The 17227-nt window shown below is 39.8% G+C and overlaps 1 protein-coding gene across 19 annotated transcripts in view; it reads right to left on the reverse strand.

Moving 5' to 3' along the window:
* Window positions 1-17227, reverse strand: part of SGIP1 (SH3GL interacting endocytic adaptor 1) — a 217763-nt gene that overhangs the window by 17281 nt on the left and 183255 nt on the right. For 18 of the 19 annotated variants that reach the window (XM_046003690.1, XM_046003802.1, XM_046003689.1 and 15 more), the window contains 2 exons: window positions 10309-10420; window positions 2183-2338 (listed from right to left, as the gene is read on the reverse strand). In XM_046003690.1, the coding sequence (XP_045859646.1) occupies window positions 2183-2338; window positions 10309-10420 (268 nt within the window). The remainder of the gene's footprint in view (window positions 1-2182; window positions 2339-10308; window positions 10421-17227) is intronic. The other variant, XM_046003709.1, reaches the window with a different exon arrangement.

Raw genomic sequence — 17227 nt, forward strand, 5'->3', positions numbered from 1 at the left:
AACTAACTGGAATTTAAATAAAAACTTGAAAAAAACCTAACTGGCTCAATGTGCACATCAAAAGCAGGGAGAGAAACTTGAAAAAGAAGTTGCTGATTTCTAATATTGATTTTTTTATATTTATTTTTCATTTAATGGGTGACCATTTCCTTCCATAGTTTTAAACCTGGAATCAAGTTTTCTAGTCAAACCACGACAACAACCAAAGAGGGGGAGGGGATCTTGGTAATCACCTGAAAGATCTATGACTGTTTTGTCACCACTGGAATGAAAAAGTCTCACTCAGTGAAGAAAGTGACTACGTTGGTCCTTCAGTTCTAAATACCAACAACCTCTAGTCCTTTCTTTTTTCTTTTCTTTTCTTTTTTTTTTTTTTGCCTTTTTGATTTTCTTTTTTTTGTTTGTTTGTTTGTTTGTTTGTTTTTGTTTTGAGAGAGAGAGTGCACGTATGTGTGCGTGCATGCATGCGTGAATTTGGCAGGGGGCATGGGGCGGAGAGGCAGAGGGAGAGAGAGAATCCTAAGCAGGCTCCACACAGGGAGCCTTCTCCACCTTACAGCCCTGAGATCATGACCTGACTGAAAAATCAAGAGTTAGTGGCTTAACCAACTGAGCCACCCAGGTGCCCCAACCTTCAGTTACTTCTACAATAAGTATCCTGCTTGACTAAATTCTTTAAGTCATTGTTGACTTGTTCATTCATTTAACAAATGTTAGTTAAGTCTTTACTGGACGCCAAGCACGGTGGAAGATATCGAGGATGTATGTGATGGTGAACTAAGAGCTGTGTTCCATTCCTGCATGCAATTTACAGTCTAGTGGGGCAGATGGATGAATGAAGAAACAGAAATAGATATATAATTATTAATTCTAATAAGGGACAAAGAGGGGGAAGAATGGGGTACCTTGAGAGAGAACAACAAGAGGAAATATTTAGTTTGGGGATGGGGGTTAGGGGTGGAAAGGGCAGTGGAATGATCAGGGGAGGCCAAGCAGAGCTGAGATCTGAAGGGTGAGTCACAGTCAGGTGCAGAGGGGGCAGGAATAGTATTGGAGGCAGAGGAAGCAAGCACATAGGCTTCTGACGTGGGAAAGGACTCTGCCTGTTCTCAAGACTGGGAGGTCGGGCTGGAGCTACAAGGATTCTGAGGCAGGATGGTGGGAGCTGATAACAGAGAAGCAGGGGTGGGGTAGATGACTCAGGGTTTCAAAGGCAATGGTAACAGGTTCACATTCCGGTACAAACGCAATGTGAAGGCACCTGAGGATTATGCATGGCAATGACCTGATTCACCTCAGGAAAAGTCATTCAGCTGTTGTGTAAAATATGTAGACATGGGGCAAGATTGGGAGCAGGAAGGGAAGGAAGAAAGCAATTTCAGTGGCCTGGGAAAATGACAGTAGCCACATGGACGGAGTGGTCACAGTAAAGAGAAAAACATGGCCACCTGAGAGAGAGATTTCTAAGTAAAATATCAGGACTTCATGATGGAGGGGAAGTTCTCAAGAATGACATCGCCTGTCTCAGTCATTGCCAATAATTGACTTGAATAGCTGATCATTTTTAATAGCTTCATATGTGTGTATGTTTGGGTGAATCTGCATGTATGTAGGTGTGATAAAGATATCATGTTCAGATTTAGTAGTTAGAAAATGTGAAAAAGTGTATTTATACAAACAAATTCACGTAAGCTTCTTTGAATAGATGTAAAGTCCCATCTAGAACAATTACCATTGCCATAAATTACATATTTCACAAAAAGACTTTCAAGCTCACGTGAAGAATAGCTCAGGGTTCAAATATCATTTGATTTTAAAAGATGCTACTACAAAAAATGGATTTCATTCCTTTTACTGGGCTGATTTCCCACCATCCTTATCCCTTGTTTACTGATGGTCAGTAAAACGAGCCATGAATAAACTGTCACTAATACAGATTCTGTTACCCTACGGCTCTCTTTAGTCACTTGGGATAGTTGGCCATTAGAATACATATACACATATGTACACAAGCACCCAATGAAGATTTTGACGGTGGCAAAATTCTGGATGAATCTACAAACACATATGAGTAGTGGTAATTTCTCTACCATGCTGCATTCTTGCTAAAGTATATCCCTCATGTACGTTTCCAGCGCTAAGCTATGCACATCTCTAAAAAATTTGTGCAAAATATATTTACCAGCAGAGAAGTTGGGGATTTGGCAGGACGTGTTCTAACCTGCTGAAATTTATCACCCGAAAAGTCAGAGCAGCTGGCGATGGGTTGTTGGCAAAATGTCTGGTGATGCCAGCAGGAAAAGACAGCACCATTTCTCCAGTAATCTTCACAATACATCTGGCATATCAAAACATATGAGAGGAACGAGAAAGAGGAAACCCAGGTCAATATGCTGTGAATCAAGACAGTTGTGAACAAGAAATGATTTATGTAACACTATTATATGGCAGAAGAGACCGTAGGTAAGCTCTTACATTTCCATTGTCAACTACTAAATCATTTCTAAGACCTGAGAATGCAAGCTTTGTGTTGACACTTATCCAAAAAAGTGGCCATTTGTTGAATGTGTTTTTGAACTGTCAGGAGAAAAATACAGCCTTTGTCTTTCTCTAGATAAGTCTATATGTTCACCTCACAAACAGAATCATCTATTCCGACTTCTGAATCTTCGGCAGCATATTTGCAGATATTAAATCAATGGCACAATGTCATCACACAACCACTGGAACTTATTTCAGTTCTCAGTAACAGGATTGATGCCTTGAGCATGTTCTTTTCTGTGCTCGAGAGGTAACCTTCTTGCTTCCATTTAGCTATATCTTTATCCTATGTCTATTTGGCTGAAACTGTAAAAATCAGTCATACAAGTTAGCACAATAGGATGATAATTTGGAAGGAAAAATGATCCTTTTTCATAACAAGTCCTTTTTAGAAAAGGGCTTTATTGAGGCATACATGACACACAATAAATGGCACTCATTTACAGTATAAAATTCCATAATTTTTGATATCTTACCCACTGTGAAGCCATCACGCAATCAAGTTACTGAATGTACCCAGCATCCCTGAAAGTTGCCTGATGCGTTTCGGTGACCCCTCTCTCCTGTTCTCCGTCCTTCCACTCCCCATCCCTAAGCAATTGCTAATATGTTTTCTGACACTTCATATTAATTGGCATATTCTAGAATTTCATGTAAACAGAAACATAAAGTGTGTGATTTTTTTTTGGATCTGGCTTCTTCCATTCTGTAATTATTTTGAGATTCATAGGTTTAATGTACACATCAATAATTCATGACTTTATTGCTGTATAATGCATGGTCATAACCCAGTCTTTTTTCTTTTTGATCCACTCATTGGTTGAACACTGGGATCTTTTCCAGTTTTTAACTATTACAAATAAAGCTGTGATGAATATGTTTCTACTAGTCTTTGTGTGGACGTAGGCTCTCATTTCTCTTGGTAAATAATGTAGGAGTGAAATCACAGGATCACACTGAAATCAAGTAGTATGAATTCTCCCACTTCGTTCTTTTTCAAAAATTTTTTGGCTATTGTGGGTTCTTTGCACTTTCCTATCAAATTTATAATCACTGTCAGTTTCTACATAAAGTCAAAGTCGTTCCAATTCACCCTTTATTGCCTGTGCGGAGCAAATTATAATTGGGCCCTTTCCAGAGACTTTTTCTTTGCCAATAGGCACTATGTTAAATTTTGTCAGTAGAGGGCGCTGAAAAGACATTGCAGGAGGAAGAGCTTTATCCTTCTTGGTCCAGGGTGCTTGCTAGGCAGCCTCCTGCAATTCTTAGGGCATATTCTAGCACCAGGCTCTTGCAGTGCAGGAGGCCTGGGTATGACCTCTGTGGTGCAGGTGGCATCCCCAGTGTGTGGGTATTACAGCCCACGTGGCTTGGAGAGCATCCGGTGGCCCCAGCAGCTTCCCTAGCATCTGCCTCCTAGAGTGCTTGTGTCTGGGCTGTCCCAGCGCCCAGATCCTAGAATGCAACTGGGTTCTCCAGCTCCAGCCTCCTGTCCTGTGCACAACAGCCAAAACAATAACTTCTACCACTTTAAGTTCAGGAGTGTACATTCTAGGGAAATTGGGGTTCCTAGGTGTAAACTCTGCTCACATCTGAGTACAGGGAACTCTACTTGCCCCCACAGTCTCCCAGTTGGGTGCAAACTCTGCAGTCTTCCTTCTCTGTCAAAGTGAGATCTAAGTGGTATCTTGGTGGAGGCGGGGAATAAAGTTTCTCTTTTGAAAACTAGTCAGTGAGGGGAGGGACTGGCATTTATTAAGTGAGTAAAAGTTTATTGACTCCTAATTGTGTGATTTTTGTTTGTTTTGAGTGGGGATGCCATTTAAAAACAAGCAAAACAGCCCCTTTCTTCAAAGGGCTTATAGTGTTGGGCGGCTGCTGAAGGAAGTAGTCAGTATAAACCGATATGAGAAGTACTGAGTTTATTCATTTATATTACATTTCTGATTGCCTCTCAGCTATCACCTGCAGAACTTTACTGATTTATTAATTCATCCAGTATCTATTTCCAGATCTGAAAATTTCCATACAAAAATGAGTATTTTCAACCCATACTCACTAAAGGAAAATACTTGATTAATGATTGTTCCTATCAGGCTGAAATGAGGCTACCTTTCACGTGAGTCTGAATTGCAGAAATCTAAAATACAGCAATATGGAGATAGTCACAAACTCATGAATAAAATTTGAAATCATGTGAATCCCAACAAACGAACTACTTGTCAAGAATGGCAAAATTTGGGGCGCCTGGGTGGCTCAGTGGGTTAAGCCTCTGTCTTCCGCTCAGGTCATGATCTCAGGGTCCTGGGATCGAACCCCGCATTGGGCTCTCTGCTCAGCAGGGAGCCTGCTTCCTCCTCTCTCTCTGCCTGCCTCTCTGCCTATTTGTGATCTCTCTCTCTGTCAAATAAATAAATAAAATCTTTTTTTAAAAATGGCAAAATTTCAAAGTCACGTGGCTAAGTGACTCATAAACTGGGTTCTCCCCCTGGCCACAGGCAGCCCCCATTAGCCAATCAACAGAGATGCTGGCCAATTTTGGTCAGGAAAGGTGTGAATTTGATATATGTGAGGTCATCAGAAGTACATCCCTGACATAAATGTGACTTCTATGGACTGTTGCGATAACTAAATCCATGGTCTTCTTTTCAAGTGTATATACCTCTGAGTAGACGTGGTCTCCCTTCCTTTACTTATAATCCCCTTTCACTGGCTTAGGTCTAGCAAACGTTTCAGTTTCAAGACTCAGCTCAAGAAAGGCAGGCCTTTCGGAGACCTTCCTTAATATTCTCTTTATTCAGCCTTCTTTACTTTTTCTTTTTTCTAGGTTCCTTGGACAGAGTTACAGATTTTTTAAAAAAAGAAACGATTTCATCACTTCTTACACATATCTGACCCACTGTTTATAGGGCAGGTGCTGTGTCTTGGGTTCTAAAAAGGCAAATGCACATGACACAGAACCTAGTACAATAAAATGTAAAATAAATTCATAGATTGAACAGTTATATATAGGGTAACTATACAATGAACCGGGTATTATGGAATGCCCTGGAAGGGGCAGTGAGAAATAGGACAAAAGAGGTCTTTGCCTAAACTTTCAGTTTAATTGGGGAGACAGACACTTGAATAAATAATTGAAACGTGATGGTAAGGGAAGGATAGAATATAGCTGACACACACACATTTTCCAGGGCAGTAAAGAATTAATCCCTAACACCAGTGTTATTCAAATAGGAACAAATAAGTGGAAATGAGTTTCCCAGCCAGCATCCAAAGTCAAGGATTTCTCTGCCAATGGACAACTGAGACTCAGGTGTCAAAATGCCTACTATAGGTGTTGTCAATACTTAGAGTGTAGCTAGAATGGATTATATATCATAATATATAACAAAGTAGCAGATTGTGTTTACAGTGTATGGTCTGAAAGCAAATGGGGAAGGCTTTGGGTGCAGGATGAGAAGGAATCACAGGCAAAAGCATATCCCTGTGGCTTTTCTGTATCATTTCTCTATGTGGGGCTGTGTTTGACTTTATCCTCCCCCTCCCTCGCTCACACTGATAGAATTTTTGAACTTGAGAAGTTTCCTTGAAAGTGAATAACAAAGGAAGAACAATTAAAATGATTCACTGCCTGGGCTGAAATTAAATTTAGAAGGATGTCACCTCATGATCTGTTCATAAATTTCAGATCTCATAATTTCAGTGAAATCTACTGAATCTCCCATCTACCCATACACAATATACACTGCAACTACTTATGGCAATATAATTGAAAACAGACTCAGTGTATGCAGTAATCTCAAGTCAAAGACTCGGTTTATTTGGAAGGGCATAAGAAAACACAATATTAATTTGACTCAAACACTGCACTGGAATGTCAAGGTCATGGATACCAGGCTCCCAGGTGCACACACCTGCCCACACACCTGCTAGAGTATGCTGGGGAAACTGAAACAGGATGAAGAACCCAGCCTGTATAGGCACAGACCCACAAAGTGACTGGCAGACTGCTATACCACTCCTTGGGATTTGAAGAGATTATTATCAAAAGCTTCTTAACTCCCCTTGCACACAACTACACCTGTCTTACACAGGACTTTTTATATTTAGGCACAAGTCTTATTTTCCCTGATATAACCCCTGTCTAGCACAATGGCTGGCACATAGCCATCATTCTGTAAATGTCAGGACAGTAATTCAACTCAATTTATTCAGCAATTTTGCCAGGTCCTGCTTTAGATGCTGAGGAGGTAGGAATGAAGAAAATGCCCAAAGCCCCAGTTCTCATGGATTTTACATTCTAGTGGGAGAAGAGACAGTGGACACTGAAAACATGGAACATGTTAATTAAAGAAAAGAGCGATGGGGAGGGAGAAAGTGCTGACAGTGGGTGGGGAGGAGTGTTGTTATTTGCACAGGATGACAGAGAAGGTCTCTGATATATCTGCTGAAGGATCCCGAAAGAGGTGAGAGGGCAGGGAGCTCTGATAGCTGGAGCGGATTTCTCTCAGTCTGAAAGCAACAAATGCTCAGACCCTGAGATGCAGATAGGGTTGGCCTAATGTCAAGAAGAACAACCGTGAAGCCAGGGTGCCTAGAGTGGAGTGAATAAGGACACCAGTGATGGAGACAAGATCAGAGAGGTGGGAGCTGAAAGGGAAGAATGGTCTTGAAGGACAGATAATGGGGAGCCTCACAGACCACTGTAAAGCATTAGAGTTTTACTTTGAACGAGATGGAAGGATATTGAGCAGAAGAGTGATACATTGAGAATAGATTTTAGGGGTCAAAATTGGGAGTACGTCTACTACCAGTTAGATCTGTCTGAATAAATGAATGAACGAAAGCCAGTTAGCAAGCAGATAAAAAAGAACTAATTTCTTGTATGATTCCCAGTGTTTTCATGCTGGTATAGACACTTTTCCACACTGCTAACTACTCTTATTCTTTTTTCTTTTCTTTTCTTCTTTTTTTTTTTTTTTGAGAGAGTTTTGGGAGAGGGGCGGGGGGGAGAGAGAATCTTTTTTTTTTTTTTAATTTTTATTTGTTTATTTTCAGCATAACAGTGTTCATTGTTTTTGCACCACACCTAGTGCTCCATGCAGTACGTGCCCTCCCTATTACCCACCACCTGGTTCCCCAACCTCCCACCCCCCGGCCCCTTCAAAACCCTCTGGTTGTTTTCCAGAGTCCACAGTCTCTCATGGTTCATCTTCCCCTCCAGTTTCCCTCAACTCCCTCTCCTCTCCAGGGAGAGAGAATCTTAAGCAGACTCTACATTCAGCGCAGAGCCCAACATTGGGCTCAATTTCATGAGCCTGAGATCATGACCCAAGTTTAAATCCAGAGTCAGACACCTAGCTGACTGAGCTATCCAGGTGCCTGCTGACTACTCTTACTCTCTAAAGGTGTGTTTCTACCTGGCTTTCTCAATTCCAGGCAGCCTGAGCTTTCTAACATATGTGCAGGTCAGTCAATAATAAGTAATCCTTAGAACTGGTAGGCAAATTCTTTGTTCGAAAGTTATGTAAATTCTTTGCTGGAAGAAGAGTTTACAGAATAAACATGTATGTGTGTGTAAAGTATATACACAACTTACGCACATGGCTCTTACTTGCGCTAACAGTTCAAATGCATACTCGATGTGAGGCAGCTTTTACCTCCTATTGGTATGTGGATGTGGCAAATTACCTTCCTGCTTGGAGGATGAAAGAGAAAAGACATGGGAGAAACCAGCCTGAATGTTTGTGTCCTTCTAAAATGTATATGCTGACATCTGTTTTCCAATATGATGGTGTTTGGAGGTGGGCTGTTGGGAGGTAATTAGGTCATGAGGGTAGGATCCTCATAAATGAGATTTTTTTTTATTATTAAAGCGACCTTGAGGAGTTCCCTATCTCCCTCCCACCACCCCCCCGGCCTTGCCCTCTCATTTAAGCTTACTGTGAACCAGGAGCCTGCCTCTGGTCAGATAGTGAATCTGCCAGGGCCTTGATCTTGGACTTAACCAGCCTCAAGAACTATAAGAAATAAATTTCTGTGGTTTAGAAGAAACTCAGTCTATAGTATTCTGTTATAGCATCTCAAATGGACTAGAACACCGGAGTCCCTAGTGTTGGTCTGTCTACAATAGTATGGGCTTAAAATAAAATCTAAATGCTGTGAAAAAAGGACATGACATTTAGGGGGGTTGATAGATCCCACTGTCTTGATAGGGCACTGATAAGTGGAGTTACTAATCATGTTTCCCAGCGTAGTATTGTTAGATTTCGGCTTATAAGAACTAGTGTTTCTATTAGTCATATAAATTCTCACTTAAGATATATGTAGAAATCCAAGCTCTAATTATACTTAATTAGCACTCTTTTAAAAATTTTCATAAAATAGTCTAGTGTTCTATGTGAACATTTTCTTTTATTAATTCTTATTTCCATGGATACTAAGGTCTTCTAAGCCCTCATCCTTGTAAGTAAAAAATAAAAAGCAATTCTTTCCTCACTTAGATTTGTTCTTTGTTTATCTACTACATTCAGGTCTGGAATTGTATTAATGACACACTTGACCGACCCGTCTTGAAACACGGACCAAGGAGTCTAACACGTGCGCGAGTCAGGGGCTCGCACGAAAGCCGCCGTCACGCAATGAAGGTGAACCCACCCGACCCGTCTTGAGACACACTTGAAAGCCAGTTTGACTTCAGTGTTTTGTTTTCAGTGTAGGCTAATAATCACTTTTAATTTTTTGGGGGGGATCATAAACCTCCTTGTGAAACTGATGGATGTTATAGACCTTAGGGACAAATGTCCATATGCTCACACACATAAGATATGCAGTATAATTTCAGGGAATCCATAAACTTTCTGAACTCTAACCAGAAAAATCCTTATAGAATAGCAAAATATTTAATCATATTACATATGCATTCAGGTCAAGTTCACTGATAAACTGAAATAAGTGAAACCTGACTCTTGCAAATAGGGAGTGGTACATTTTTCTCTAGAGTTTTTATTTTTCTGTGATTATAAATTTTTTGACCAGTTTTTCCTTAGTTAGTATGGGTAACATACAACTTGTCCTCTAAGTAATCTCTCTGTTATGAAATGTATCTATTTCCAGGTTCTCATTCCAGTGCACCATTTCTCAGTTTCTACGTGAGTGATTCCCACTCAGCAAAGACTAAAATGATAAAGACATGATCTAGACATTTACTTCTGTGAGACAATAAATTTTTTCACTGTTAAAAGAATTAGATTAGGATTTTCCATGAACTTGCAACCAAAACTGAACCAGAGATTTCTGGGGAGTAAGATATTAGATTATCGGTCCTTTTGGCACATTAAAAAAAACAACAACAGTGGGGGCGCCTGGGTGGCTCAGTGGGTTAAAGCCTCTGCCTTCAGCTCAGGTCATGATCCCAGGGTCCTGGGATCGATCAAGCCCCACATCGGGCTCTCTGCTCAGCAGGGAGCCTGCTTCCTCCTCTCTCTCCCTGCCTGCCTCTTTGACTAGTTGCAATCGCTGTCTATCAAATAAATAAATAAAATCTTAAAAAAAAACAACAACGGTGAATTAATATTTCTAATTTAAATTTTCTCCTCCATTCTATGCATGCCACCTGTCATTGTTAACCAAATTTTTGTTTGTTTGGTTGGTTGGCTTTAGGATACGGAATGAAATAGTTATTTTAGGTTGACCCCCCAGCCTCCCTACTGCCCCACTGAATAAGATAGAGTTTGGAGAATACAGTGGATGAGGCCCCAGGCTTACTTGCTTGGATCTGCTCCTTTAAAGTAGGCATTGACCGTTTCTGTAAATGCTGCTGCAACAGGGAGGGTGTCCTGGGCTCCCATGGTTAGGGGGCTGGGTCCCCTGGAAGAACCTGCATGAAATGAAAAACTTTCATTTATAATGGACATAGGAGACATATTAGTATGTGTGGAACTTAAAGCCCATTTAAAAAAAGATTAAAGGATGAAATCTATTACTGAAAAAATGTACTTAAAACCACGTGTGTATATTCAACATAGAGCTCAAGTATTTAAAAGGAAATATTTGGCTGCTTTACAAACAAACACACTTGAAATTAATTCAATGACATATTTTTCTACAGAAAAAAAAATCCAAGCAGAAGAATAAAGTCACAGTGGGTTTTCAGTGTTTTACATAAAGCATAAGGCAGTATTTGAATGACAGTTTGTACAGCACGTAGTTAATAAAGAAAATTATTAGCTTCCTATTTCATTCACCCTGCACTCAAAGGTTCTTGTGTTTCTTTATCTTAAAGACAAATGGCCATGGGGTACCATGTTACACGTTATCCTTTTCTGGATTATTTCTGTTTCAGAAAGCCAATTACCTTCAGATCAAATAGGCTCAAGTTTACATGTCCAAAAACATTCACAACATAACATACACCATGACTTAGCACAGATGCACAAGTACATCAGTTCATACTCTAAACAATAACGGCAGCAATCATGTTTATTGAACACCTGCTACATGCCAGGCTCTGTCCTAGAGGCCTTCCAAGAATTATCTCATTCAAACCCCACATCAACCCTTTAGGATAACCACTATGATTTCCATTCTACAGAAGAGAAAACTGAAGTTCGAAGGGATAAGTAAGGGACTCAACCCAAGATAACCGGTAAGCGGCAACGCTAAAATTCGAAGCTACATTTGCTGCCCTATAAAGCTCGTGTTTCCCCCATTATATCATACAGTTTGTCTAAATGAAACATTCTCTTTCATGGTTTTGATACAACTTGAGGTTTCTGAAAGGAACAAAATTTACGATTGCTGTCTTTGCTATTCATCTCTAGTCATGGTACTAGGCAGTGAAGTTTTAGTAATGTCAAAGTAGTTACGTCATCGCTCACCTTCTCCTTCCTATCAAACAAAGCACATTTACTCTTCTCCACCCTGGAGCAGACTATGTATTATGCATTTTTTTCTTTTACCTTTGTAACTTCTGTACTCTTCTCTGGCCATTAAAAAATCTGACCATTAAAAAATTTGTGTATCTCCCTACTCAGTAAAGTTTTCTTTGGTAATTCTCATTCATGCTGGTCTCTTCTTTTACCGTCTTCCTTTGGTGTTCGGTTATTTTGGACTTCGTAATTGATTATTAACAAACACCATGCTTACTATCTACTATGTATAAGGCACCATGATAGTTTCAAAGTTAAGTTAAACATAATCAGAAAGTTCAAAGTTAAATTAAACATAATCCCTATTCTCAAGGAGTTACAGTTCAGTGTGCTAATATCCTCATTGCCAATATTCACCAACATTACCTCCATCACTGTTATCTGTTGCACACTTAGTGTGTGTTTTGCCTATATCATCTACGGAATGTATGAAGTAAGTAGAGAGATCACAGAAGATCTCATCGAGAAAGTGATGTTGGAACTGAGATTCGAGAATGAATCTCATTCTCTTGTGAGATCTCACAACGGGGAGAAGGAAGAAGGTCCAGCACAAACATATACGTGGAACTGAGCAAACATATGGCATTTTGAGAAACCACAGGAAGTAGGGCACTATTTGCTTGTGAGTGTGTGCAAATGCCGTGAAAGGTGAGACATGGGAAGAGATGAGGTTGGGGGCTGTTAGAAATTAGGTCCTGAAAAGTTTTGTATAAATACTCGGGAAAATTTATTTATTTTATAGGTGATTTATAGGCATTAAAATCATAGTTACTTTTTAATAATTTAGTACAAATCTATGGGTCTTTTTGAAGCAGCGTGCACATGTGGGCAGCAGTCATGTTATTTGAAACAGTGTTTGGAGATCCTACACCTGAGGTTAAGAGCACCATCTCTCGAAGATGGGAGGCCTCTGGAGTATTTGAAATAGGGGAGTTGTGATGGGGCTTGACTTTAGATTGCTCTAGCGATAGCGTGGAAGATAATTTAGGGAAAAGGACAATAATGTAGGTGAAGAGACCTCTTAGAAAGAAAAAGGTAAAATTGGCAAGAAATGCAGATGTTAGCAGATAAAGGGAATGCCATTATATTTTTCAGTTTTACAAAGCATTTAATAGTTTCCCATGTTATTCTTGTGAATAAAATTGTGAAATTCAGGTGGATAATAGTCTTGCCAGGTGAACTATTAGATGAGTCACAGTATCCAATGGGCATGGATCAGTGGTTTTACATCTGTCATGAAGGAAGTCTGTAGTGGAATACCCTGGAGTTCTATCCTTAGTCTGGGCTCTTTGGTGCCTTGGATAAAACTGGGAAAGATGCTTAGAAATGACACACTGCAGTGGCTAAGAGCATGGGATTTTTCATTAGACATACCTGGGACTGAGTCTTTTTTCTGACACTTGTTATTTATATGATCTTTGGCAGAGATGATAAAACAACACTCACTTTGTCAGCCCGTTTTGAGGATAAAATGAGATAAAATATTTAACACAGTGCTTGGTCCACAGTAAGCACTCATTAATGATTAGCTCTTTTTATGACTGGTATCATAATTTAAGATAATACAGAGATTATCTTAAATAAGGACAGACTCAATAAAGGTGCTAAACATGATCTTTTTGAATATTGGGCTGGAACTGAGAAGAAAAATACCAGCAAAAATAAATGTGGAATTCTTATCCATCAAGATTAAAAATTAACCAAAAAATAAGATTTGAGAAAAACTGGTTTGGTGAAAGAACGTGTGGAAAAAATATCTGGGGGATGGATTTGATCATCAACTGTCATTGCTGGGCTCCAAACGTGTCACACATTTGGGTTACTTCAGTAGATGAGTAACAGATGGATCCCCAAAAAGGATGGCTTTACTGCTTTTTGTTCGTGTGCTTTGTTTTCAAGCTCATCAGATGATAATCAGGCCACATATCCACAAGCTAAAGACCAATTACGTTCTTCAGTGTACTGATGGACAAGACCATCGGGTGTGTTGTGGTCTGAATGTTTGTGTCCCCCCAAGTACATCTGTTGCAAATCTAATGCTGCGGGCGATGGTATTAGGAGGTGGGGCCTTTGGCAGATGATACAGTCATAATGGTGGAGCACTAATGAGTGGGATTAGTGCCCTTATAAAAGAGGGCCCAGAGAGCTATCTTGGCCCTTCCACCAAGAGAGGACACCGCAAGACCAGCAATCTGCAGCCTGAAGGAGAGGTTTCTCCAGTATCTAGCCCCTAGAACCCTGAGCTTGAATTTACAAACTTCCAGAACAGTGAGAAATAAATTTATGTTCTTTATAAGACACCCGGTCTGGGATAATTTGTTACAGCAGCCAGAATGGACTGGGTCAGACATGCAGTCTGATCCATGTCTATCCTTCATGACCCACCTAACTCCATTCTCTCCAGAAACCCCATATTCAAGCTATGTTTACCTATGGGCACTATAGTCTTTATTTAGATGTAATCTATAGTGCAGGAGAAAGGAAAACATCAAAACCTTACGAAGAACACTTTTGCCTTAAAGGATGCACAGTTTACAATTCTAAACCCTTCACATCCTGCTACATTGCAATTAATATGCCATTTTTTTTAACTTTACTTTTTCCATTTATCGCATGACTTTTTTTGCTGCTATTTGGTCTCCATACCATTTTTGACCAGTATGTATTATTCTGCAGTCTCCAAATGTCGGGCCATTTCCAGCTAGCAGTTATTCTAAATCCATCTTTGTGCAAATTGATCTTCTTTTTCTTTTTAACTATTTCCTCAAGATAAAGCTTTATTACTACAAGCTGAAATATAGGCAGATAAATTTTTTATTCCTAATAATGCCAGATTATTGCACATAAGGTTTATCCTCCATGAAAAGGCTATTAATAATGGACAAAATATTTTTTTCCTCTGCAGTACCTGTGGAAATACCTGTTAATGGGATTATTGGAAAACTGGAGAGTCTAAGATGGTGAGGAATTTCAGCCTCATGGCCTAAGAGGACTAAGAGGGGCCCAGAAACTATTTTTGAATATCTAGCAGAACATTACCAGACAGTGATGCAAGGGACCAGAGTTCATGCCCATGGATCTGCAGATTAATAGCTTTGTGACCTTGGGTAAGGTCAAAGTCAATTTACTTTTGGTTTTCTCGAACATAAAAGGATTCTATGATTTTAAGCTGTTTATAGGCTTTTAAATTAAAATTTTTTGAGCTGTAGAAGCAATCTTCTAAGACAGAAATAAGCTGCTTTGAAAAGGATATCCCTTCACTGAATTTTTGAGTGGATCTGTCAAACATTCACTGAGTCTCTACAATGTGTAAAATAGTGGTGGGAACACAAATATGTAAACTTCCAGAAAATAAGACAAAAATAAACATATGGAAAAATCTAATAGCAGTAACATATGCAAGCAAGAGCTTAATAGTTCAAGTGACAGCACTACAAGATTATTTCACTGCAAAATTAATTGCCAAATGAGCAGTATAGGGGAGGCTTTTCTGTTACTATTTCTAGTTACTATTTCTAGTTACTATTTTTGTTAAAAGAGATTTTATTTATTTATTTGAGAGAGAGTGAGCTCGGGTGCAAGGGTGAGAGCACCAACAGAGGGGGAGGGGAGGAGGGAGAGGGAGAAGCAGAATCCCCACTGAGCAGGAAGCCAGAGGAGGGGCTCATCCCAGAACCCTGCTATCACAACCTGAGCTGAAGGCAGATACCCAAACTTCCAAAAGGAAGTTTCAGCTCTGGAGTCATGTAGACTCGGGTGTGAATCCTGACTGCTCCACTTAGGACCTGCATGACTAAAGGCAAGTGATTTAGTCATCTATGACTGAGTTTTGAAGTCGAGTAGGTATTTAGTTAGAAAGCAAAGGGAGATGATACAGGTTGTATTCTTCATTGAGCATGGAGATAGACTAGCATATCTAGGTTTTTTTCACCACTAACATTCTGTTATCATAAGAACAATGAATTCTATGCATGCATGCTTAATTTTTTGCAGATGACATAGGTGGCCATTATATCTGTTAAAGTTGCTTGATATAATGCTTGGACCAGTAGGACAAAAAAGTTGATTGAGTGTATGTTTTCTTTTGATTCACTCAAATATGAGTTCCTGTAATACTTAAGCATGATGCTAAATACTGGCTGATATACCCCTCCCGTCATAGAGCTTATGGTATGGAAGGGGACTACAGTATTTTTTGGGGGGGAGGACTACAATATTAGACACAAATGAAAGGAAAAGCATCATATGAAGTTAGAGAGTAGCTTAATATTATAATTATTAGATTAGTGTTAATGACTATTTTTAAAGAATTCAAGGTAGAAAAGGGTATTTATTATGTGTATCCTTCAACATAATAAAATATCAAATACAAGATGGCTTTACGTTCTTCATACATTGAAAGGATGAACAGGTTCAATATAATTATCTCTATTTCACTTGCCCAATGTCATTCTGCTAGAAAGCAGGACAGCTAAAATTCAACTCCAGGTCCTGATTCTAACAAACAGTAGTAGCAACAGTGAAAACATCTGTACTTCTTACTATATACCAAGAACTATTCAAGGAGCTCTACTGATATTAACTCTTAATCCTGATACAATCACTATAAAGCAACCACCATTATTGTTCCTTGTTTCACAGATGGGAAAACCGAGGTCTTGAGCCATTCAGCAACCTGGCCCACAGTCACCCAGTTAGTAAGCAGTATGAACAGAGTTGGGATGCAGACCTAGGACTGCCTCACTCCGGATCACACACTCTTACCCACTCTGCTCTAAGAGCCCCGAAGTCAGAACAAATTATGTTAGACATCTGATGGTGCATTTGCAGTATCCCCAGAAGGACAAGCTACTGCCACTAGCTTGTGGAGTTCTGACAAAATAGCAATTCCAGGGTCCTGGAAAGCAATTGGCATGCATACTTAAGGAGTTCTGAGAAGTGGAAAAGAGAGTTACCAGTATGTGTTGATGTTTTCTCAAAGGCAATTTTCTATGACTCTCATTACCAAGCAACATCACACATCCCCCAAGGCTAAAAGGGAATTAAACCCTCATAACAACATGACATCTTTAAAAGATAAGGTCATTAACTTGGGGAAGAATTTCCTGAGCAGTTCACTGGAATGTGAGTATGAGGGTGGAATATAAACTGTAGATGTAAACATGGGAAGGGAGAAAGGAGGGGGGAAGGGAGAAAGATTTTAAAAGAAAGATACAAAGTGGGGGGGGGGGGGGAAGAAAAGGAGGAAGCAAAACACTCAGGTCCAGAAATTGAGTAAGAGTACAAGAAGGCTAACTTTACAAGTAAGTGAATGTTTGCTCGCCGGGTCCACAGAGCGGTCTCTTCTCACACCATCACCAGCTGGTCACTGGCTGGAGGTTAGCCTGTCATGAAGGCATGCGGGAAGCAAACCTGGCCAGTGGGCAACGTCTCACCTCCTCTTTTTGTACTCTCTTCCTCATTCTGTGCATGATCTTCTCCACTCGACAGTACTAAAAGTTAGAACTGTTTTCATCTCAAGACCAGCTCACGGAGAGGACTTATTTTCAGCTGTTTTAAATTTAATATGAATTGATGTCAAAGTAGTCCCTCCATCAGGGGTGTTGGCAGCATTTGTCTCTATGTCCTTAGTAAATGGCAATAACTATTGTTTACTGTGCCCTCACTTGGTGGCAAACTTTTGCAATGCTTCACTTGTACTATCTCTTTTGGTTCACACAACCACCTCACCAAGTGAGTGCCATTTTTAACATCTC

This window comes from Meles meles, chromosome 1, assembly GCF_922984935.1.
Source record: "Meles meles chromosome 1, mMelMel3.1 paternal haplotype, whole genome shotgun sequence".
Taxonomy (NCBI): Eukaryota; Metazoa; Chordata; class Mammalia; order Carnivora; family Mustelidae; genus Meles; species Meles meles.